Here is a 25,159-nt window from a genome sequence, read left to right as displayed (position 1 = left end):
GCTATAATAACATGCAATAATCTATGAAGTGAAGCCAAACAGGGAAGATAGAATAAAGGATCTAAAGGAATTTTGAACAATCCTAACTTCCTGTGTGCCTTTCTGTGTTTTTCTAAATTTTCTACAATGAACATATATTGCTGCTGAGGTCCATAAGGAAAAAAAAAATCTAAAGAAAAGGACTTATATAATTCCCCATGGGATGATCACTTTATTAAGTTATGTTGTAAAGTACAGTAAAACCTCAAATAAGCAAAACCTAACTTGCAGTCCATTCACATTTGGCTTTGTTTTTCCAATAATTTATTTTTAAAAGATAAATCACAAGAAAACAAGCAGATATGAGGGATGTGATAAGATAAATTTAAATTTGTTTGAAAACTTTATTTGAATTGTTTTCTAAATAATTTATTTTATACAAGGAATATAAGGGTACTTAGGAAAACAACTGGGAAGAAATTTTTACTCCCTCTTAATGACCAACTCAAGCCAGTGTGCTAGTAGCAACAGACAAATAGAGAAATAATCAGCTGTATGTGAGAATCATGCTGTACCTCACTAAATAAATCAAATAGTATATGAGAGTAGGGAATGGTTTTTCTTCTGATCAGATAATTAAAGCACTAAGAAAAATTGAAGAAAACTTAGTTTTGGTCAATGTAGAAGGCCTTAATGAAAAAGAATCTAAAAATGGATGGAATAGTTTTACAAAGGGCCTCATGATAAAATCAAGCAAAGGGAGATGTGATCATGAACAAGACAGAATTAGTAGGCTTGACAAGATAAACTTGGTTGACATGCTGGACTAGAGAAATACTAAGGAGGGAAATAGGGGATAGGATCAGATACAAAGTTAGGAATCACTCTCAGTGGGTTTTGTTGCTTAATAAAAGATTTTGGCTGAGCAACGTTCATTTTGCACGCCCACGCTGGAGCTGTAGGTCCTAGGGCTAAATAACTGAACTGTGTTTGGGAGAATACAAATTCATGGAGGATCTGGAGCTGCAGCCCCACTCCCACTCCCTTGCCCTCAATTATCCTTCCATATGTATACTGCAGGATAATGCTACCATCTCTGGAAGAAGAAAAGCTTTTTTATTGCCTCACCAAGAGAAGATTCAAATCTTGGAGCCCTTTGCCCTAGGGTGAGAGAAAGAGAAAACATATGCCTTGTATATTCTAGACCTTTCACAGGATTTCAATATGAATAATTCCAAGCCCCACACCACCACCATATTCCATAAACAGCTTGCAAATTCCCCAACTTTCCTGGATTGTTAAACAAATAAACATTATTACATTTGTCGCCCAAACTTCTAGTTAGGTCTTAAAAGCTCAGTTTTTGACTAAGACCTTGATAAAAATAGAGGATGATATTTTATGTGTCCTTCTCTGATATGTCTGGAAAAAGGAGTTAGAAACTCAGCTCAAGGAAGTTGAAAGGTAACTTAAGCCTTTTCTGCGTCCTCTTGAACAGCTTTGGCACGGTAAATAGACCACCGGAGGCTGGCAGAAGTTGGATTCTGTTAAGAGATAAGTAGTCCAAGGGCCTTTGACTAAAGGTTGAAGGAAAACTGCTGGGGAGAACTTTTGACTCTAAGCTCAGATTCAGGGTGAGTTGATAGTGGAAAAATTAAATAATAGTGAGAAAGGTATCAAATTATACCTTAGGCATTTATTTCTTTAAAAGGGGTTGTACTAAAAAGAATTAACTGCTTTACTAGCTGATATGTTTGGGTTCAACTGTTTTAATAAGGAGATTTTTTAAATATAATAAACAAGAGGAAAAGCTTGCTTAACTATTTTAAACATGCCTGAGACTTAAGCCTTATTGCTTTGGTCCACGTGACTGCGGCAAGCCACTGCCAATAACCCCTTGAAAGTGGAATCTGGAAAACTAAAAGCATAAAGTAAAAACAAATGTTCAAAGGGATTTATTTTAGGAGAAGGGGTAGAGGGTTGAAAGGCAGGGTGGGCAGGAAAAGGGAGGGAAAGTACAAAACTTTAAGGGAATCGCTCAGTTCAATCCATGATTTTTATATATTTTACCCTGACAACATATCTTACATTTATTCTGTCATGTTTAGAATACTACCCTGAGTCGCAATGAAATACTCATCTAGCAAGGACAATCCAATTATGTTGCCCAACTTAGGAAAAGAGACCGTGACAGTTTTGGAAAGATTTTGAAAAATGAGCAATAAGGAAACAAAGAAACTTCTTAGCCTTCAGTTATCCAAACAACACAATTAACCAGACTCTTCTCCCTCCTTCTTCCTTATGCATTCCAGCCAATTGAGATCACAATAGACTGGGATTCAGATGTATGTTTGTGAAGGTTTTTTTTTTTTTTTTTTTTTTTCCTGGCACTAATCTTATAGTATCTGAGTGATAAATTATGTTCATTAAATACTTTCTAGAGATTAAAATGAAATGAAAAAGAAAACATAGTGCCTCCTACTTTTTTTCTGTGAAAATAGAGAGCTTCTCATCTTCATCCAAGTTGGGCCTGCTACTTTGGAATGACTAAACTTGGAGGTGGCTCTCTACTCTTCAATAAGGTTCACATCTATTGCAGTTTACATTCATACGGCCTTGCTAGTGATAGCTGGGTACTGAGCGAAACTTTTAAAAATACTTCCCAGTGTCCTGCTCACACTGGAATTAGGTCATCCTCAGAGGTGTAGTCATTCACTAATTTCTTGCCCAAGCAGAACAATTTGTTGAACTGAAGTGAGCTTTTCCATTGCCTCACCAAGAGAAGATTCAAATCTTGGAGCCCTTTGCCCCTGGGCGAGAGAAAGAGAAAACAGTAACCATACCTTATATATCCTAGGCCAAAACAGTAAGCATACCTTATATATCCTAGGCCTTTCACAGGATTTCAGTATGAATGATTCCAAGCCCCACACCACTATTATATTCCATAAACAGCTTGCAAATTGCTCAACTTTCCTGGATTGTTAAACAAATAAACATTATTACATGTGTCAGATTTGCATGATTAGACATTGCTATTTACAGGGGTTTTACAAATTTAACAAACCATCATTCTTAGCAAACTATCACAAGAACAGAAAACCAAACACCGTATGTTCTCACTCATAGGTGGGAACTGAACAATGAGATCACTTGGACTCAGGAAGGGGAACATCACACACCGGGGCCTATCATGGGGAGGGGGGAAGGGGGAGGGATTGCATTGGGAGTTATACCTGATGTAAATGACGAGTTGATGGGTGCAGCACACCAACATGGCACAAGTATACATATGTAACAAACCTGCACGTTATGCACATGTACCCTACAACTTAAAGTATAATAATAATAAATAAATTTTAAAAAAAAAAGAGGGCATGTTAATATACAGGTGGTCTCAACTTACTAATGAGGTATGTTCTACACATTTATAAGTCAATGATTTGGAACTTGGAATGGCTTCCTCCATAGTAACAGTGCTATATGTGTGGTGGTCAGGTTTCTAGCCAGTCCACAAAGGCTGATTTAACTCACATGGAGCAGAGTTATATTAAAGCTCTCGTGGGGGTCTTGGGTCCTGATAGCAGAAGGAAAATGTGCTTTCTCTCCATTCATTGAGTCCAATAAAGACTCAAAAGGCTTAAAAGAGGTGGAATGTAAGCTAACTTTTCCATCTTCATACTTACTTTCACCCTTTCCTATTTCCCAGGGATCCACTGCTTTTGTGTTATCCCAAGTCTGCCAGTGTGACCCTCTATTCTTCAAAACTGCCAACTTCGCCATTTCTCCTTGTCCTAATCAAAATAACCAAATCCTCCTGAACAGTTATCTCAGTTCACCTTCATTATGATATGGGTGATTAATTGCTTCTCACCCTCAAAAAAGCACATCTATGATTAAAAGAGGGGGCTTGTCAGCCCAAAATTAACCCCAGTTGGTGAAATGTTATGGAAAGTAACCAGATGATACAAAAACCAGGTTTGAGAAGTAGTGGATATTTGGGGACACAAGGTAAGAGTTATCAGGTAGGGCCCTGCTTGAGGCAGCCCCTATAATCACTTCACCAAAGCTGTGCCCCCTTTCATAGCAGTTTTTCATCCTTCCTGTCCAACCTCACAGGGCTCTCTTAAAGGTTTCAAGTTTTTCCTCAACATCTCTTACGATGGTGGCAGCAAGTCAGTGGCATTCATAGGTGTCATAGGTCTTTTGTAAGTTGGGTCTATCCCAGTAAGTGTCAGCCTGTAAATTCACAGAAAGTTGGAAACATTCTGGAATAGGCGGTGTTAGCAAGTAACAGCAACATAGGTGTGCTTGGATTTAGGACAAGCCTTCTGAAATTTGTCAGGGGTGTACTTCTTGGGGACTTTTGTGATTTGTATAGGCCAGCAAGGCCATGTGGTCAGTTAACAGGCTGATTGAAGTACATGTGTTAACGAGGCCAGGACCAGAGGTGGAATCCTCTCTTGACCCAATGGCTTTGATCTGTTCCATATATCTACAGTACACAGAAGCTGGCCCTCTGTCAAGGGGTTCCAGATGAGTGAATTTACAAATGACCTAAGCAACATTCATCTGTATGTCAGGAAAGCACTACCAAGCACACAGCCAATGATGGTGAGTTGCAGTATTTTGTGCTGCAAACTCCAACACATTCTTAGGAATGGATGGGTTCTTGTACAGTGCCTCCAATGCCACACTACCCTTCCAAAGGGATAAATCCTTCGAGAGCTTCCAAACACTTTCCTGAAGAGAAACAGAGAGAGAGAGAGGAGAGGAGGGGGGAGAGGGAGAGAGGGAGAGAGGGAGAGAGGGAGAGAGAGAAAAAGAGAGAGAGAGAGAGAGGAGAGAGAGAGGAGAGAGAGAGGAGGGGGGAGAGGGAGAGAGGGAGAGAGGGAGAAAGGGAGGGAAGGGGAGAGAGAGGGAGAGGGAGGGAGGGGGGAGAGAGAGAGAGAGAGAGAGAGAGAGAGAGAGAGGGGCTAGAGAGTATGTGTCTGGATCTGTGTGTGTGTTTGTCTGTGTCAGAGGTTGTTGCTGTGTTTCCCTACTCAAAGGAAAGAATGGTTCTGGAAATTGGAAGACTGTAGAACAAATCCTGGCCCCAGGTGTCAGGGAGTCAGAGGGTGATGCAGGAGGCTGCAGAAGAGCCACACACTCAATACAGAAGCCTTTGTAATGCATAAATGTTTACGACTAGTTCAGGGTACCTGTTATTATTGCAGAAGTGAAGATGCATTGGGGTTTCCTTAGGACAGAAACAGTCACAAAGAATCAACAAAGTCATCAGAGGCCAGTAGGAGAATATGAAAGTATGTGGATGCCTTTAGTAGTTGCTGTTAGAATTGTGATTATTCTGGGACAGGTTAGAGAACAAGGGAGCAGGAGTATGTGGAGATGCCTTAATGTTTACCTTAGAATCTTGTGATTTCCAAGGATATGTGGAGAGAGCGAAGTGTTTCAGGGTCAAAGTTTCCATGGAAGAGAGAATAAGAAAGCAAGATTTTAAAAAAGAAAAAAACAAAAAGCAAACACGATAAAGAAGATAAGAGATACTGAGAAGAGACAAAGAACACAATGAATTCCTCAGAGATAAATATGGATAAATATGTGGAGAGAATTCCTGATAATTAGGTGGTTGTTGCTGCTTCAGAATTGTACCATCCTAGTAGGGGAGAAAGGATGGGAGAAATTGTCCTGAATACAAGCCAGGCAGTTAAAGAGTAGCCAGTCTTATTTTGCTTGGCAAGGCCAACCGTGAAAGGGATCAGGCAGTGCCTCCGGAGGAAATGACATAAATATCCCCTCCAAGGTGGTCTTGCCAACAGATCCCAGGAATAGCAGGTAGTCCTATTACTATTGCCTAGACAGATGTAAGTCTCTAAAGATCTGATGTGGCTCACCATGTGGCCCAGGTGCTCAACAATAAAAGAGACAGGTGTACCTACCTGATAACTGGATAGCAAGGCCAGCTTTGTTAGCATTCAAATGTGTTGTCAGGGCAAGAGGCAAGGGTCTCTCTCGGGCCAGGGCAGACAACTTCCCTCAAGTGCAGTTCACCCTGCAGCAGGCCTCCCCACAACAAGATTTTCACCCATTTTATTAGACCGTGGAAATTCTCCAGCTCCATCACACTATGCCAACAGAGTGTAGGCTGACACTGGCACGCATGCCAAAGGAAGCTCCAGATTTGAAAATTTGGCAAGCTGCTGTGCTGTTTTCCTCCTGGCTATTACCTTATGGCTTGTTTCTCACCAACTGCCTTTCTGCTTTTCTTCTTTGGAAGGCTGCAATTTCCACTGGTTGTAGGCCATGGCCCACTTGCCTGCAGGGCAGGGGAGACATTAAATAGGTAGTGAAGAAAGTGTGGCAGAGTATGGCATAGGAAGACTCCAATTAAATGTGAACTCCACTTACCCATCTTTGTCCACTGGTGGGGGCACAGGAAGGGGCTTCGTGAAGCCTTTTTTCCCAATCAGCCAGAAGGTCTCCTCTGTGCCTTTGCCCTTATTATAGAAAACATGAAAAATCTTAAGCATGTTATAATCAATATTCCAAAAGGATACAAGCATTCAGGTTGGCTCAGAAATTGCCTCACCACTCCCTGGAGTCTTCCTCCCTACGGGGCTGAGCCAGAGCAGCCAGATGAAAAGTGAACACCATATCAAGCTGTCATCCAGATGCTTTGTCTCCCGCCACCATATAGCTTCATCATTGGGAATATGTGGATGTTTGGCTTCACAGCAACCAAATGTCTGGATGCCCAGTTGAAGATTTTGTATATCATTTGTGCCCTGATCTTTTGGCATTAGGCAAGCCATTGTCTTCTGTATCTAGGGTGCATATATTCAGATTCTACCTACCTCCTTACCCTCTCATTCAATGGCTCTCACCAAACCCAAAAAGAGAGTAGAAATAGAAAACAGGCTGTTAAATTTTAAGCCTAAATTATCCTGGCTATTTTGAGAGGTCTACATTTGTGCAGTGTTCTTTTCTTCCAGCCAAGGGACTCTCACAGGTAGGGCAAGACCCCAAGTTGGCCTCCATTTATAGCTCAGTTACTTGGTTGTCAAGAACCACAGGTCTAAGAAGAGAAAAGGAGTGTACACTCAAGCTAGTCACCCCAGGGCCTGAGTGACGACCTCAGAGGAGTCAAATTTTCTGCCTCTGTTCTGCCTTCCTCTCTTTCCAGTAAACTTTCCTCTCAATGTGCTTCTCTCTCCTCCTTTCAATTCTCTTTCATCTGTTCTCTCATTTCCTCTAATCCATAAGAAAAAAATGTGTTTACCAAGACTGAGGAAAGTAATGGGATGTGTTTCCAACTCATTAATCTGAAATATGGTCTCACTCTCAGCAGCTCTCATTTGGAGCAGTTCCGAATTGTTTAACTTCGAAATTCCAATTAGATTTGCCCCCTTTAAATATCAAATCCACTGTTCCCTATTTTACATCACATATATTTATCCCTTAATAATAATGACAATGACCATAATAATTAGCACATTTAATTGGAGAATCTCAAAGCATTTTGCAAATATTTGATTCAAGGCTTGAACAAGCCTTCTATGAGGCAAGTAGAAAGAGCATACCACATAGTCCAACCTCCATTAACTGGCATCAGACTCTCCCTAAGTCTCAAACAGTTCAAATAATTGGACTATTTGAGCCTACTCTGTTTTCAGAAGAGGTAAACAACTTGAAAATATATTCCTTCATGCATTCTTTCATTTATTCCACTCCTCCTGTACTAGGGCTGGAAATACAGAGATGGCTCCATCCTTAAGGAGCTCACAGTATGGTTAAACACAACCACTAGGCCATGTTTTAGGCCCTAAACACATTAAGCCCAACTCTTCTGCTTCCAAAGCTTTTTCTTTTTACACGGTACCTAGTGTGGTGTCTTATACAGACAGTTGCCCAGTAAATAATCAGACTGTTTCATTAATTGAAACTCTCAGCCCTTGTGCACTTGGAATACTCAAGGTGCCATTGGATCTTATTTTGGAAAAACATACTATTAAAGTTCAAACTCAAGAGTCCCCCACCCTCAGCCATATTTGACTGTTTGTCTTGAGATCTAGAGGCTATCAGGACAGCATGCCAATCTCCAAGGGAGCTTTGTAGATGCCAGAATTGTCCAAAGATTTGGGTGGGTCTTAGGACACACTGGGATGCCAAAACTAATGGTTGCAAAAGAGGATGGAAGTGTTATGGACTCAGGCAAGCTTCCAAATCAGAGTATGCAGGGGAGCTCCAGGGGCCCTCTGAGGTTTTGGAGCCCATCCAAAAGAATTCTTAGAATCCTAGTTCTCTGTTTACCTACCTGACTTCCACAATTTTGCTAAAGGGAGAAAAAGAGAGAAAACAAGTATGGCAACAACTAAAGCCTGAAGCAAACTCTTTGACCCAATATCAATCCCTAAGCAGTCCTAGAGATCCCCCAAATAATAGCATCTTACTTTGGCATGATGCTTCTGAGACATTTTGGTATCTCCGATCTTACTTAATCCTCACAAAAATCTAGAATATAGGTTAATTATTAATCTCATTCTGCGAATGGGGACACTGAGGTTCCTGGAGATTAAATGACTTGTCAATAAATAGGCACAACTGGGACTTGAACCCATCTCCTAGACACCAAATTTTAAAGGCTCTTCCTTCCATTAATTATTAATCTCATTCTGCGAATGGGGACACTGAGGTTCCTGGAGATTAAATGACTTGTCAATAAATAGGTACAACTGGGACTTGAACCCATCTCCTAGACACCAAATTTTAAAGGCTCTTCCTTCCATACCACAAAACTTCTCCAACACACTGGAGTCAAAAGGCAGATCTAGAGGCCAAAAAGCAACTATTGGGAAATTTGAAGCTTGTGAGATTAATGAGCTTCCTGATAACCGCAAGTCAGATGAGGCCTCCATGTGGACAAATGAAAGCACGGAGAGAGGGTGAAATTACTTGTCTGATGTCAGACATTAAGTCAGTTATGGGGCAAGAATTTGAGGCAAAACTTTCTGACCTTCATGGATCTGTCAGTACAATCTCACCATTTCTTAATTCAGTTGCTGGTGTGTGTGCATGTGTGTGCTTATATGCACACTTGACTGCTTGTGTGTGTACGCTAGGGGTTGGGGTATGAGTAGAAAATATTGGGGAAAATAAAACAAACACTAATACTTAGGAACCTGAGAACCAAATACTGTTTAACCCCAGAATTCAAAGACAAGTTCAGAAAGTGCCCACCTCTAGAATGTAAATTAGTACAGCCATTATAGAAAACAGCATGAAGATTTCTCCAAAAAGTTAAATTACCATATGATCTAGCAATTCCACTTCAGGGTATTTACTCAAAATATTGGAATTAGTTTGTCAAAAAGATATCTGCACTCCCATGTTCATTGCAGCACTAGGCACAATAGCCAAGTTATGGAATCAACCCGTTTATCAACAGACGAATGGATAAAAAAAGTAGCATATAAACACAATGGAATACTATTCATCCTTTAAAAAGAAAGAAATTCTATCACTTGTGACAACATGAATGGAATTGAAAATGTTTGCTAAGTGAGATAACCCAGGCACAGAAAGGCAAATACTGCATGTTCTCATTTATACGTGGAATCTAAAACAATTGAACTAATAGAAGTAGAGAGTAGAATGGCGGTTACAGAAGCCAAAGGTGGGTGAAATTAAGAGATGATGGTGTAAGAACACAAAATTTGTTCAGTTAGACAGGAGGAATACGTGTGATTTTTTTCAGCTCTATTGCATATCATAGTGAATATAGTTAATAATGTTGTACATTTCAAAATCACTAAGCGAATGCATTTCAAATGTTGCCACCACAAAAGAAATGTTAAGTATTTGAGGTGATGGATATGTTAACTGGTTTGATTGAATTATTCCACATTGTATTACTAAATCCTAACATCACTTTGTACCCCATAAAAATACACAATTATTAATTGTCAGTTTACAATAAAAAATTACGAAGTATTTATAAAGTGTCCACCTCTGACAACAACAACATAAACTGTCTGAAGAGCAATCATTTGAGAAAGTCTCCCCAGAATGTAGCTCTACCTAAAAGCTTCTGGTAAATACAGCTGATAAGCCTAGATATATACAAAAATCTCAGCAAGGAGCTCCACACTTGTCAGAAAAACAGTGACTGAAACACGACTCATCTACGAGAAGAGGTAATACAGTGACTTATCACTAGCCCATCAGGAGAGAAATATTAAAAAAGCAGAACTGGCCAGCTAGGCATTGATAATTTGTTGCCAGTATAGTACAAGAGGGGGTTGAAGTGGGCAATGGGCAGTGGGCACAAGAGGCCGAGGTTCTCATCTCTAAATGAGTCCTCCCCCAAGCTACTTCAGCTTCCTCACTTTGTTCTCTTTCTTTGTAACCTCAACCCAGCCAATTACTCAACTGCCCTATGTTCTCCTCTCTCACCCAATTAATCCATGTTTTTGATTCCACTGAGGGAAACAACATAAAGTGTCATCAACCTAGTGGAGGAGATGCGGTGGGGGGAAGAATGTTCTTACTGGATACAAGCCTTGAGCCCAAGAGAAAAGGCTTTAATGGAGGAATTTCAAACATCAGTCAGTTGGAAGGAAAAGACATTTCTAGCCATCAACTTTGAAATCACACCAGGCTCACCATCAAATGTGATATTTCTGCCCCATGTACTAGAGCAACTCTTGCTTCTAGTAGCACAGAGTAGATGAGGAGTGAAAATGTTGAATCAGAATTTCTGAAGTGTGCTGGTGACATGGTCTTATTGGGGGTATATTGCATGTCCCTGGTGGACCAGAAACCCCATGCCCCTCAGCCCCTATGATGCAATGTACAACACCTGTTTCTGGTGGTGAGGTAGAGGGTACACACACAGAAAGGATCCCTCCGCCTCTCCTGACCTTTCCTTGGGCCTTACTTCCTCTCCTCTTCCTTGTTCTCATTGCCCCTTCCTTTCCTCTGAGGCTCCCTCTTCTCTTCCCTCTTAATCTCTCCTCCTTATAAGGACCCTGACACTACAATAACCCAGGCCCAATGTGGCATCAGGGAAAGGCTCCTCTTCCAACCTGCTACAAAATGTTCCCAGATTCCCTGGGGTTGAGGAAACCACAAAACTGCAAAGGGCCCTTTTGAAGTTAAGTCCTGATTTTGTACTTGAAATACCCAAAGATGTGAGTGCTCCTGAACTGAATTTGTGGGACAATAAAAACCATGGGGACAGGGATGCATTTTCGTTTTTCAGTTTCAAAAGTGGCAACTCGTCGGTTTTTAAATGAGGGATCTCTGCCCAGCAATGCAGAGGAAAAGGTCTTCAGGAAACCAAGCTGCATTTCTACTCCTCTGTTGAAATATGACATAATGTATAGAAGGATCACAAAAGCTTTGGACAGTTAGATTTGCTGCCCAAGTAATATCCCTGTCCCCATCATTTCACTGTCTGAGTTCTCTGCAAGAGGTGGGAAAGGAGCCTCTGTCCCCTTGTAAGTGACTCATCCAACCTACTGGAAGATACTAATAACCTATTGGAAGGAAAAAACTAGGACTCGCCATAGGAGGAAGTTATCAACGAGAATTAGACCTTCCAAATTTTAACGTCTAAAATCTAGCTACATGTAACTTGCCACCATTTAGAAAAGGAATGCCAAAGTCAGAAGCTAATTGTGCATCACTTAGTGCCCTGCTCTTGCTTTACCCAAAAATAATCACTGAGAAAATCATCTTCATGGAGCATGATGTCATGGAAAGGTCGCTAAAAAGGAAGTCAGGCTTCCTGAGTCTTGACCTGATTCTGCTATCAGTTGACGGTGTGACCCTGCTCAAACTACTTCACCTCTCTGGACCTTGGTTCTTCATCTGAAAATGAGGGAGTTAGATTGTTATATCACTGAGCTCTCTTACAACTGGGTCAACCGGTGGTCTTTGGGTCATTCAGAAATAGATAAATAGAATGTAGTGGAAATGGCAAAAAAAAAATAAAACTAAAATTATTCTAATCCTATATCTCAGGTCAAGCGATAACTCTAACAGGGAAAAAGGAGTTACAAAATGTTTGTCTTTCATAGAAACTGACTTTGTTCCTCCTGGTTTCTTAGGGAAAGAAAACGTCTCTCTGCAAATAGTGTGCCAATGGGTGCCTTTCACCCAGGAAGGGTGGCCGCTGAGAAAGTGAATAGAAAATCCAAACTAACAAATACTGTGGCTTATTAACAATGGCTGGCACTGCCAAACAGTGAACAAATGCAGGTTAGAAAATGTAAATGATAGTGCAGCTCATTGGAAAGCCAAATTTTGTGCAGTTCTTTAAGAGAGAAAGATACAACTTACAGTCTGAAAAATGCAGAAAAAATCTCAATACTCCTCCCCACTGTAGCCATATTTTAAAGAGACGAAAATTGAGGCAAAATGGAGCAATCTTTTGGGAACCCCAAATGAGGCTGAAGATTCTGCCCAAGTTATAGCTCTGAGTATCCGACTCCCAGGTAAACTCTTTTAGGAGACCATGACCTCTCCAGAAGCAGGTGTATCCAAATAGTCTGGCTCAAAAAACAAAAAGACATTATACCTTGAGCTCTGTTCTTCCTCGAAGCTCCATTTCATAGCCCTCACTCAGATTTTGAAGAATTGTAACAGTGCTGAGACTGACATGAATGCGATAAGCTGCAAAAGAAGGAGAGACATGATTTGAGCTCCTTTCTCATTGGTAAAATTAATGAGAAAATATCAATGTAATAAATGTCTTCACTTGTAAATGGACTGGACCATTAACAACGTCCTGAGAGAGGTTTACTTAGGGTTTCACAAGAGGTGGAGAGGGAGTGATTGCCTTCCTCACCAGGTCCAAATAAGGCATTAGTTGTAGCACCTATCAGCCTCCTAGACACTATCTCAAATGAAAGGCCATGCGATAGAAAGGTGTTAATTTAACTCAAAGGTCGAGATGGAGAAACCAGCATCTACTGTGCTCTTGGCTGAAACGTGACGTCATTTGAAGAAAGTTTGACTTCAGCAGCTTCTTTCACAGGCTGCTACTATGGCTGAACTCTCATGCTTTACATATCTTAAGAGGCAAAAGGATGTCTTTTTCATATGCATTCTTACAATTATCTCTCAACATTGCTATACTGAAAAATAAAACATCAATGAGAAATATGCCAAGAACTCTTTCAACAAATACTTTGTGAAGACTGTACATTTATAGCTCACCTTTGGGTGGGGGCACCTAGCTGTGTCTACACATGAATGTACTATTTTCTAACCAATTATCTCAATCTGGGATAAGAGATTTACATGGGGAACTGCCACATTAAAATTTTATTTAGAACCTAAGAGTAATTATTTGATGAAGAATAATCACTTGTTCACTCAGGTAAGATCCTTGACATTTCTAAAAACTGTCACCCCATGAAGCGAGACCTTGTTGAGGTTGAGTCTTAAATAAAAGTCCAAGGCTAGTTTTCACACATGCTTGAGAAAATCATTTAAAAAAAAAAAAAAAGCTGATTACAACCTGAGTAAGAAGGCACGGCTTGAGAGACCTGCAAGGATTTTCTGCTGCGTATACTCACAATGACGTTCTTTCTCTTGATAGCTCAGTACTGTTGTTTGTTTGTGTCTTCCTCATTAACTCATGATCACCCAAAACCCTTATTCAAAAAAGGTTGTCCTATTCCTAAAATATACATGCCCAGCCAGTATATTCCTAGCCAGTCCTATGTGTGCATCCCACAAGCATCTGGTCTTCAGAGAACCTTTCAGTAATCTTGATAGTAGGGAACACACAGCTTAAAAGAGAGATAGCTCATACCAACGACCATCCACTTGTATGGTAAGGAGAATCACTCCAGGGCTGGGTCACAAGTCACTTCCATTCCAGAATCTCAGTGGTTTCAACTGAGCACAAAGGAGATATTGATGAAATAATGTTTTTATTAATAGATGTGTGACATATCCTGATTTCATATCCAATGTGAGGAGAGGCTACCTCTCTACAGATCTCCATTCAGTTGTGGAGCTTAATGTCATATTTGGGTCATGGTCATTAGCTTTTAGAAAAGCACATTAACCAGCTCCTTTAGCACAGAGAGCATGTGTGTATACTTCTTTGTATGCTTCACAATAACTTCCTTGCACAGTCAGTGCTTAATAAACTCCTGCTGTGGGTGATTCACTCCATTTTCTTCTTCCTAGCTGATCACTGGGCAAGGAGCTGTCTAAATCTCAAAATTCAATTTCTGGTCTCGACTTTGTATTTCCAATGTGAAATGTGTGGAGTTTTCCCTGGTTCAGACCAGAATATGACTTCAGCCTTCTACAAGCTTACATCAGTCCAGAATACTGCGCCAAATCTGCATTGCAGTTCCATGATAAATGTCACTTCATCTTGGGTTGCACTTTAAGAGTAAAATCATATGCAAAGCCATATTCATGCAGCAGTTCCTGGATGGCTACTTCCATGGCCTCTGCCATATCTAAGGAGTTTGAAGACTTTCCCAGATGTCAGAAAATTTATTCTGACAACAGCTTCTAAGGTCCATACTGCCTCCTTAATCATGGCTGCACAGGCTAGATTGACTAAGACTGGACCCATTGTGTAAGCCTGTTTCTACACATGAGTGATGGGAAGTGGGGTCAGACAGGGCACCACCCACTGTTATACAGGCCACCATAACATCAGGGACTAGTTTGAGTATATTGCTGAAGTTTGGGAAGAACTTTTCTTGCCAGAGCTAGAGCTTCTAAGGGCTTAATTGATTTCTTCCCTTTTTTGGTATAAAATCCATGAAAACTGCATATAGAATTTAATGTTATTCTCTATGCTCTTCCTATAATAGCATAAAAAATGCTTTGCTCAACCATGATATAAGCAAAAGGCACATTGTGATTCTGTAGTGGCAGTAAATAACCAAGTAAGAGTTGAGCCAGCATCTTACAAACAGACAAATGGCATATGGTTTGTACAGTTTTCTTTTCAAAGAAGCAGAGAAGAAATGGTATCTTTGATACTATGCCTGTTTTGATAGAAGCTAAGGGTTTTATATACAGGGAAGTTGCAATAAATTATTTCAGAATTCCAAGCTACTTGGATTGAGGGATTATTGCTAGCTAAGTTCTAGAGGGCTATTTGATGAAGCCAGAACTCCTGGGGTCCTAACTGGTTCAAAAAGGGGACTGCAACAGCAAACAGTAGGCAACTGGGAGGCAGCTGGCTTCAGTGTGTCTCCACAAACTAGTTGAAAAATGGAAAATGTCAGTCCCTCATGTAGTTCTTTTCTCAACATGACTCCCACAAACCCACAAGCCCGGCCAATTTTTTTCTTTACCCAAAATACTATTTTAGTTGTTTTTATCAAATTGAGTGGCTGTTTTGGTGTCACTTAGCTACAGCTTCATTTCTAGAACAAGAAAGGTACATGTTCAGTCCAACATCACCCCCTACTGGTTTGCCATTAGAGACCAGGAAAATGTGTGATAAATCTCAATCTTCTCAAATTATCTTTTATTTTTCTTTAAAACATTAAAACATCAAGTACTCTGCTCTCTTTCATGTCTGTGAAGAAGAATTACCTTCTCAATAGCAGGATGGTGCCATCCTATCCATCCCTCTATTAGGTACTCACGTAAGCCTGTTGATTCCATCCGAGAAGCTGTGTTCACAGTGTCTCCAAACAAGCAGTATCTGGGCATGGTGAGGCCCACCACTCCAGCAACAACCGGCCCTGTAGAGTAGCAGGGGGTTGGAATTACAGTCAACAGGTACGCACCCAATGCTAATAGAGGAATGGTACAAAGAGGAAGGAATGTATCTTTGTAAAAGAATAAAAGTTGCCATCATATAGCTCTGGGAATCTGAAGAAAGACATAATGAGTAATGAACTCTTTGCCCTACAAGAAAGCAAATTTATAACAGTGCAGACATGACTGCCCTACTGATTTGTACCTTTGTTCCAAGTAACAGTTACACTCGAGATGCTTATATCTGTCAACGGGGACAAATAAGTATCAAACCCAAACCAAAAAGGCCTGGACAGGGACTCAGGGTCCAAACATGTTTGTTGTAAGGAAAAAAATGTAATTTTTCTCATGCCTTAGCGTTGGAAGAAAGACTTTCATGGGTTTATCTGGCTCCCAAACTGTGTCTATCAAGAGAATTATTCTAAAAACAAATAGAGTTCATTTTCAATTGTCTGTGTTGGGGCATGGAAAAGCAGTATGTATAAATAATCAAAGAGTATTTTGCATTTAGAATTTTTTTGTTCTTACATTTTCATATGGCTGTGTTAAGTGTTCAAGGTAATTGAGAAAACTTCAGCAGCCATACTGAAAAGTCAGTTTGGGAGTATCCAGAAAGTTCTTCACCTTCACCTTTCTGGTTTCTGCTCTGATTTTTTTTCCTAAAAAGAGATGGGGGTCTCACTATATTTCCCACGCTGGTATCAAACTCCTGAGCTCAAGCGATCCTCCCACCTCAGCCTCCCAAAGTACTGGGATTACACGTGTGAGCCACCATGCCTGGCTTTCTGCTCTGTTTTTATGGCTCAGCACCAAGGAGAATAAAAAAGAAAAGTAACACATAGTCTTAGTTCTCCAGGAATTTATAGTCTAATTGAAGAGAAGATACTAGCAAAGAGGAAGCAATTAAGTAGTAACCCAAGACAACATATGGCTGAGGCAAGAAGCACAGACAGAAGTGCTATAATAGTTCAGAAAATGGGGGGAGGTGCTTATTAGGACCTGACTCAATCAAGAAGGGTCCAGTGGAGAAGGTAGGATTTGATCTAGGTCTTGATGGGTAAGTAAGATTGGAACAGTGGAAAAGAGACATAAATCAAAGGCCTGTGGTTGGGACTGAACATGTAATTTGGGAAGCTCTTAGAGAGAACAGTCTGCCTAGTTCACATGGCTCGGGAGAAACTGGAGACAAGGTTGGATTAAGTGGGTTGTACAAGATGGAAGATCTTGAACCACTAGAGAATTTTGAGCAAGGAATTACATGATCTTCTTTCTCAGATCAGTATATAAAATGCACTGAAAGGGGAAAAAGTAAAACCAGGGAAAACCTTTAGATGGCTGCTGCAGTAATCCAAGCACAAGGTACTTAAAAGGAGGCAATGATAAGAAGTGGATGGCCACAAAGTAATAAGAGAGACATAAAAGAATCAACAGACTTGTTGGCTGTCTGATTGACAACCATGAGAAAATTGCCATGGGCTTGTGAGTTTATGCTGATTTGTGGAAAAAGATGACTTGAAGTTTTAAATATGTTAAATTTGAAATAATGGTGAATGCTTCAAGAAAATGTAGGCTGAGGGGGGTTGGAAATGTGAAACTGAAGCACAGATGACAGATGAGGGCTTTTCTCTAAAAGAAAAAATCAAACACCTGCTATGTGCTAAGAACTCTGGATACAAACATGAGTAAGATATGCTTCCTGCCACCAAGGAGCTTAAAGCCTAATGGAAGGACAGACAAGGAAACGCAGATTATGCTGATGACTATGAGAAGGATGGATGGTAAGGGGCAAGAGTGGAAGCAAGAAGATGCTATTGCAGTGATCCAGCCGAGAGATGTTGGTGTCCTAGGCTTGGGTTGTGAGAGTGAAGAAGAGACAAGATAGATCAATACATATTTAAAAGGTAAAGTGTTCAAGACTTAGTAGTTAGTTGAATGTTAAAGGTCAGAGTAAGGGAGGAGTCAAAGAGAATGACTCCCAAGACTAACTGGAGAAACTAGGTCAATGGTGGTACCACCAACTAAAATAGAGAATAAATATGAGAAGAGCAGGAAGTTTGTATGAGTAAAAAATAATTCTGTTTTAGATGTGTTGAGTCTAAGGTCCATGTGGAACATTCAGGTGGGCATATCAGCAGGAAGTTTGATATAGAAGGCTGAAGCTTAAGTGAGAAGACTGCACTAAAGCTGTGGAGTTGGAAGTCATTAGCGTACAAGTGGTAGTTAAACCACAGGTATGAATGAGATCACCCATGAGAGTATGTAGGAGGAGAAAAAAAGTGCATCATGACAGAACACTGGAGAATACCAATATAAGGGACAAATAGAGACACAGACTGTGGTAGAAAATGAAAGTCAGGTTGCTGTGGGTTGAGTAATAAATTAGAGGTGATACATGCAGACAGCAAAGAGATCACAAGACTGAGAGCTTTCCAGAAAATGCTAGAGAACAGGAAGAGTCAAGAGAACCAGTAAATAAAGTGAAAAGCAGCATTCACAGAGTGAGGAGCATGTCATAAAAGCCAATTGAGAAGCGTTTTAGGGAGGCTTGTCATGAATTCCAGATGCCGCAGAGGTAAAGGCAGACAAGGATTGGGGAAAGTGGTGAGAACTGAAGTCAGATTGCAAAGGAGCTAAGGAGGGACTGGACAGTGAAGAAATGGCACAGTGGATGTCATTCATTTTTTTAAAGAAGTTTGGTAGGAAAGGGGTAAAAAGGATGGGGGAAGGAAAGGAGCCTAGAAGAGCAGAGCAAAGAGAAAAAGGTAGGGAGTGGATACAGAAGCAAGAGGAGCTAGTAGGTAATGAATATGGGAGGAAAATAGTTCCGAAGTTGGGATTTTAATTAATTAAATGAATTATCCTAACTACAAGATACACTTGTTGATTTTATAGCATAGTCAAACATGGAAATATTGCCTCTAACCAAAATGGTAGATTAAAAGGGTTTAGTACCTGGAACAAGGAGCTGCTGCCCACTGTGTTAGTGCAGGTACTGGGAGGAGAGTAAACTTGGGTAGGCATAAAGGAATTATGCAGCCCTGGACACCTAGATAATCCAGTGGCCAGGGATCAGTGGAGAGTTATCCTTTTCCCTTTCTTTTTTAGTCTTCTTAGAGGCACATGAGAATGTTTCCTTACTTTAACTGGTTATTACCTGAGTGCAGGCCAATTCTAATTCGGACTGGCACCTCTGGCATGTGCCGCATCTTGAAAGTGCCCACGGAGCTCAGGATATCTAAGGACATGTTTGCAATCTCAGCTGCATGCCTACTGCCATTCCTCTTCGGGAGGCCTGAAGCCACCATGTAGGCATCTCCAATGGTCTCTACCTGGGAATTAGGAAAAATAGAATTAGCAAACAACTTATTTGTGCTTTTTTTAGCACAGAGCTGTAAGGGTATAATGGAGGCCAGGTGGTTTTGTTGTAAAGTGAGAAAGGCAGAGAGGGACTGTCAATGATCCACAAGTCTGGCTGCATGTTCGAATTGCTTAAGGAGCTTTATTAAAAATACTGAAGTCTAGGCCCCACACCAAGAGATTCTGAAATGAGTATAGCTACCTCACGGGCTCCTGATTGACCTTAGAAAAATACCAGGCTCTGAGACATTTGTGGGGAAGAGAAAAGGGAGATTTCTAGGACTGTCCCTAGGGTGTCCATGGGGGAGCATCTTAGGAGAAGGTGACTATGATGCTTCCCAGCAAACGTTTCTATAGATTATTTGGGGTAAATCAGCTAGGGTAGCCTTAAGGAAAATATAGGGAAAGGGAAAGGAAGAACAAGCCTGTTCCCTCTGCTTTGCCTTGCTAGTATGATGAAGTTAGTTTTGCTGGCCTATTGGGTATAAGAAATTAGTCTCTTCCCACCAGTTACCTCCTCCTCTCCTACTACTACCTCCCTGAGGAGCAGCAGTACTGGCCCTCAACTGCTTTGCAGGGGATGGTTAGGGCTGGACACTTGAAAAAAAGGGAAATCTATGCTCCTCGCCTTCCCCACAGAAGTGTGCTCACTGTTTTAGATAACCAGTAAGTTGAAACTTTTCGGGTAAATCCAGAAAATAACTAAGCTGAAGGGACTTTTTATGAAATGTGCCAGTCAGACTGTGTTACTACAAGTTTGAATCCAGTTAAAACCCATGTGTTCCTGGAGAAATGCACCCACAGAATACAACAGTTAAGAACATGAAACTCTGAAGTTATACCATCTTGGTTAGCATTTAAGATTCAACATTTGCAAACTGTGTGGCCATGGGTAAATCACTTAATCTCTCTGTACTTCAGTATCCTTATCTGTACGATAGTGTTAATGATAGTAAAAACTTCATAGGGTTTTCCAAGGAATAAATAATTTAATATATGTCAAAGCATTTAAAACCTGCCTATTAGATAATATATGTTTAGTTCAAGCTATCACCATCATCATCATCATCATTATCAAATAGGTATGTCTCGAAACTAGCCTTGGAACTGTGGGTATGATTCAGCTCCAGAGAAAGAAGTTTAGCAATCAGCAATAGGCTCTTCATCATGAATTTCTATAGCCAATAACAATGATCCTTTCAATCTATAGGACTTTCTGCCTCAAAATGTTTCCATCCAAGGTCTCCCTTACCTTGTGCAATCTGAGGAATGGATACCTGCCCTCACGTAGGCATGCCAGCCTGCACACAGGAGGGAAGGATTACCATGTAAATGCTATATGGAAGGGGAAAGTCAGTGGCTGGCCATTATCAGAGATTAGTGGTTGACCCTTTAGCTTTGATGAGTCAGTCACCCAGGAGGCCCCAAGGATATGGATGAGGAGATTAGAAGAGCAGGGAGCATGGGCATGCATGGTCTTGGTGTGCAGACTGCTGTGGAAAATTGTGGGTTGCTGTGGAAATTATCAGTCAACATAAGGATGCTGAGAGGGAAAAGGAGGTTTAGAAAGGGGTGCGATTGAGATGCAGATAGTGGCAGGAGAACTGAAACGGAATCACTAACTTCACAATTCTATAGTAGCCCTCCATTTCAGATTATCCATTCCATTTCAGATTATTAAGTACCAGGGGGCGTGATTCAAATTTTACAGGTAAAGAAAATGAAAATACAAATGAGTTTGGTCATTTGCTGCTGGTTCAATTTTTATTTCCTTTGCACTGTGTCATTTTTAATAAACAGGGCTGAAAAAAATAAATTTCATTTTTGGATTTATATAGCCTTGCTCTGTTCTGTGAACAGCCCATTAACTCCCTACTGCAACCATTAAGTACCAAAATATCTAATAGCCTATTGGTAAGACCCCCAACAATTGTCTGAACAGAATCAGCTGGATTGATTAAACTGGTAGCTGTGTTACAGCCCACGCTGAATCATCTTTGATTTTAGTTTCAACTGAATTAGCTTTCAGTGATTTGTTTTTCTCTTCAGGCTGCTTGAGTTCAACAAGTTAAGACAGGTACTCTGATTCCATGGATTTTTCCTGCATCGTGGTTTCCATGTGTGCTTCTTGATTAGCTTGTAGCTCCTGCTGATTGACAGGTATGATGTTTATTTCTGAGCCCTATTTAGGTGGCTTGGCCTAGCCCTGAGGCTCCCTATCTGACCTGAAAAGGCCCTGTCTAATCTGAGATAAACACACTTTCTTGTGTGTGATTTGAGAGCTAGAACATTTCAGACTACTGTGAAGAATCCAATGAATGGAGCTACTCATTCTCCAGCTCTACTTTGGTCCTGGGATAGAGAAGCTGTCTAAAGTTTAGGATGCCTGGGGCATCTTTCTTCTTCAATAAGACAAGTATCCATGATGCAGACAACGTAGAAATGTCCCTGCACAGCTTTGAGATTTTTAGTCATGTTTTGCCTAGAGACAAGACAACATATGTAAACAAAGGTAAGGAAGCATGGCACCAAAATTAGTCAATGTAGTCATTTTGCAAACTCTAATAGAGTGACAATTCACAGGCTGGAGGAGTGAGAGAAGGTGGGAACAGGGGCTTGCCACCCTGCAATTAATCACTTCCCCAGACCTCAGACCAATAGGCAGCCTTTCAGTTACCCTGTAGCAATCCCAAAGAGCCTTGAGTCTAATATTTCTCTGCTGTAATGCCAAGTTCTCTCCCGTATAAAACAGTACCTGAAGGAGGAGACCAAATTTTTATAGCATGTATTAGATCTACACAAACCTTACCAAGAACTCTGTAGCAGTCACCAACTATGGGCAAAACACCAATACTTCCTCTTTATCAGCTTCAGTGCCTAGTACAGTACTGCCTACACTATGAGTACTCAGCCACTGATGTGCAATAACTCTCTTGGTCCCAACATCTTCTTAGTCCCAATTCTAGAAAAAAAGTTCAAAATAAATCTGACTGGCAATCTTTTGCTGGGTTGAAAGTTGTTATTTTGTAAATTGGGAAATTACATGCATTCTACCTGGCTTTCATTTCCAGTGACATACCAAGGGAAGGGGTGTACTATTTAATTTTTTATTCCTAAATAACAATATTCCATAAATTTTATTCTTCAATTTTGGAATACACATGGATGGGCCTCATGTAAAAATTTCACTATGGAATATATTTTCCTGCTAATTAACCTACCTTGTAGACATCATGACTGCCAATTATTGCATCAAATAGTGTGTATAGGTCATTCAGAAGATCCACCACCTCAATGGGCTCACTCATGGCTGAAATGGTTGTGAAGCCCACAATGTCGCTGAAGTACAAGGTGACCAAGTCAAAGCCCTCAGGTTCAACTGTGCAGCCCTTTTTGAGAGATTCAGCAACTGATCTGAAAAGCAGACACAGCTATTCCTAAGATGACACTGGTCCCCCTTCATGCCACATCCACCTGCTAAAAATACACCAAATAAACCTCTAAAAATCACTGCTAATAAATGATGAGGAAGAAAGTGTTACATTGATGAAAACATTAATTCATTCATTTATTCAACATATAAGTTTTAAGTGCTTACAATGGGTCAGGAACTATGCCAGGTGCTGGAATACAGCACTGGATGAACCTGGTCTGTGCCTTCATGTGGAGGTTTTTCAGCTCTCTAAACGCCTAACTCAGACACCTGGGGAATGCTCCCAGGTGACTGCCCTTTCATGAGGCTAGTTTCCTTAATTATATCCTAGAAGATCACGTTACAACATAATAAGTAAGGTGCCCTGGAAAACTTGGAAATTTTAGCAACAGATAAGGTTTTCAGCTAAGAGAGGAAAGACCTGGAAAAACGACCTTGCTACTTTCCTCTAGGAGCTCAAAGAACTGCTTTCTTTTAATCAGTCAACCTCCTAGGAAAGTCACGAAGTGATATACAGAAAAATCAAGGCACAAAAACTTAAATGACCAGCATGATCTACAGGTAGTGGAAATTAGGATGTGTGCTCTGCTCCCTTGGTTTCCAATTTTACTTTGATTTGAAGGTGTGACTCAAGTCCACTAGAGGGTGCAGGACAAGGGGAGGGAGCAGTTAGTTGATGGGTAATTTTTTCTTTCTTTCTTTTTTTTTTTTTTTTTAACAGAACACACTGTTATAAAGATTCACACTCCTCAGGTGTTCTCACATACGGCGGTAGCATCTGTGTTAGAAGCTTTTCCGTTTTCTGTTTTTCAATTTCCAGCTCTTCAGTCCGCTCCCGAATCAAATCTTCCAAGTTGCTAGAATATTGCTCCAACATCCGAAGCATAGAATCAATGATATTTGTCTTCTTCCCTTTATTAAAAGTTTTAAACTGGAAGTAAAATAGAAAAGGGAACCAGAAAATGCTTATTCCTCAAACTCAGAGATGATGGAGCAGGTCCCCTTATCACAAATCCATTCCACTAAAATGCCAGGGCAGGAAAGGTGAACCCAGATATAAATAGGAAAAGTCACCACCCATCCTCACTGTCACCCTGACCCATTTACAGGGCACTTCCAGTGCACCTCTGCCCCCTCCCCATCCCCGCACACCAGTAGTTCTTCCCCTACACTTCTGGTTCTTTCAAGCCTGAGCAAAAGTGCTCTGAGCAGGCTCCTTCAGTTCTGAGATGCTATTATATGCATAGTAGCCACTTCTAAGACAACAGGATTTGGTCTTGAGCCCAGACCAGTTGTGTGTGAGGTAAGGGGAAAGAGGGCCGAAAGTGCCGTTTTACTCTTCTGGATCATCAGTCTACTAAATCATTCTTATCCTCAAATGCCACTGTGTTGCCAGTTTTTGAACAGTGAGAGGCTCCTTGACCTCTTACAGAGGGCTCAAGATCCACATGATAAAATCAACCCCTATTTCTTACCATGGAGGTCCAAGAATAGGGGTGTCCTCTAGCACCTGTCCTTCGGTCAGTCAGAGTGATGTAAAATTCAACTGATTTTGCCCCCATTCTATGCCCTAATGCCTTAGAGATGCCTGCATGTCATGAATTTTCAATATGCCTTTTTGGGACCTTGTCTATCTACAGTAACAGGGAGCTAGGCATAGTATTAGAATCATGAGGGGTAGCCCCTCTATACTGTTATAGTCAACATGCACATGACTGTGTTCACAACAACAAAAAATCGGAGGCGGTTTTGCTAAGCAGACATCTAGGGCTCTGTCCCAGTGAACCTTTTATATATAGCTGGGCCACACATGCTCCACCTAGCACCCAATGCCCCAAGGCCAACACTAGGAGTTTCCCTTCTGAGCCTGGTTCACATCCGCAGGTTCATCAAAGTCCTGGGGATAACCTTGTAGCCAGTTTAGATCCTTTGGGCTCCCCCTATTGCCTAACCCAGGGAACCTCCCTCTCCTCCTCCTCCCACTTAAGTGTTATTAACTGCAGGAAGTTAGGAGGCTAGCCTTGTCATCAGACAGCCTAAACTTCCACTGAAGCATTTTAGTGAGGGCAGCTATAGCAATGTCTTGTTTGAAAGTCTCATGATGTACACTCCCCCTATCTATCACTGGCTTCTCTGCTGCCTTCTGAAATAACATCTCTAGCATCAACACAGGGGCAAATGCTCTTTCTCCTGCCTCATGGTAAGGTTTCAGAAATTTGACCTTCATGGTCCTTCGCCTTTTCCATACTATTGAACACCTGTTTGAGTGTCCTCAAGAAACTTAGCCGGGCTAATGGAGGCATTGTTAGCTGGGGACACGGATGACTTCATAAGCAGGGCCCCTCAGGCTTTCAATTCAACTCTTTCTTTCTTTCCGCCTCAGATACCTGCCACTCATAAAGCATCTCAGTGCTGTACTCCAGCCAGGCACAAAAGCCTCTCTGCCAGAGCTGACACAGCACTCATGGTGAGCACCCTCAGTTTTGGTGTCCTGTAATTTCAACAAAGCCTAAACCGCATGCTCCAACATTGGAATTGCACCTTAGTTTCCACAGCAGGGCCCACTCTGTCCTTTCCTTCACTCCCCTTTCAATCTCCACCTCTAGGGAAAGAATCACCCTCTTTAGAAATTCAGTA

General features: G+C 41.0%; 1 protein-coding gene across 2 annotated transcripts in view; it reads right to left on the bottom strand.

Moving 5' to 3' along the window:
- Positions 1-1,926: 1,926 nt before the first annotated feature.
- LOC105490463 (guanylate cyclase 2F, retinal) overlaps positions 1,927-25,159 on the bottom strand; it is a 107,238-nt gene continuing 84,005 nt past the window's right edge. The window contains exons 13-20 of one of the 2 annotated variants that reach the window (XM_011756108.2): positions 23,290-23,453; positions 22,311-22,503; positions 18,887-19,061; positions 15,618-15,716; positions 12,563-12,657; positions 6,391-6,479; positions 6,210-6,298; positions 1,927-2,789 (exon numbers count right to left, since the gene is read on the bottom strand). In XM_011756108.2, coding sequence (XP_011754410.2) covers positions 6,211-6,298; positions 6,391-6,479; positions 12,563-12,657; positions 15,618-15,716; positions 18,887-19,061; positions 22,311-22,503; positions 23,290-23,453 — 903 coding nt within the window. In that variant the 3' untranslated portion in view covers positions 1,927-2,789; position 6,210. Of the gene's footprint in view, positions 2,790-5,787; positions 6,299-6,390; positions 6,480-12,562; positions 12,658-15,617; positions 15,717-18,886; positions 19,062-22,310; positions 22,504-23,289; positions 23,454-25,159 lie in introns of those variants that run through there. The other variant, XM_071088520.1, reaches the window with a different exon arrangement.

The sequence above is a fragment of the Macaca nemestrina genome, chromosome X (assembly GCF_043159975.1).
Source record: "Macaca nemestrina isolate mMacNem1 chromosome X, mMacNem.hap1, whole genome shotgun sequence".
Taxonomy (NCBI): domain Eukaryota; kingdom Metazoa; phylum Chordata; class Mammalia; order Primates; family Cercopithecidae; genus Macaca; species Macaca nemestrina.
Note: the sequence above shows the minus strand (reverse complement) of the source record. Positions and strands in the feature narration are given on the sequence as shown.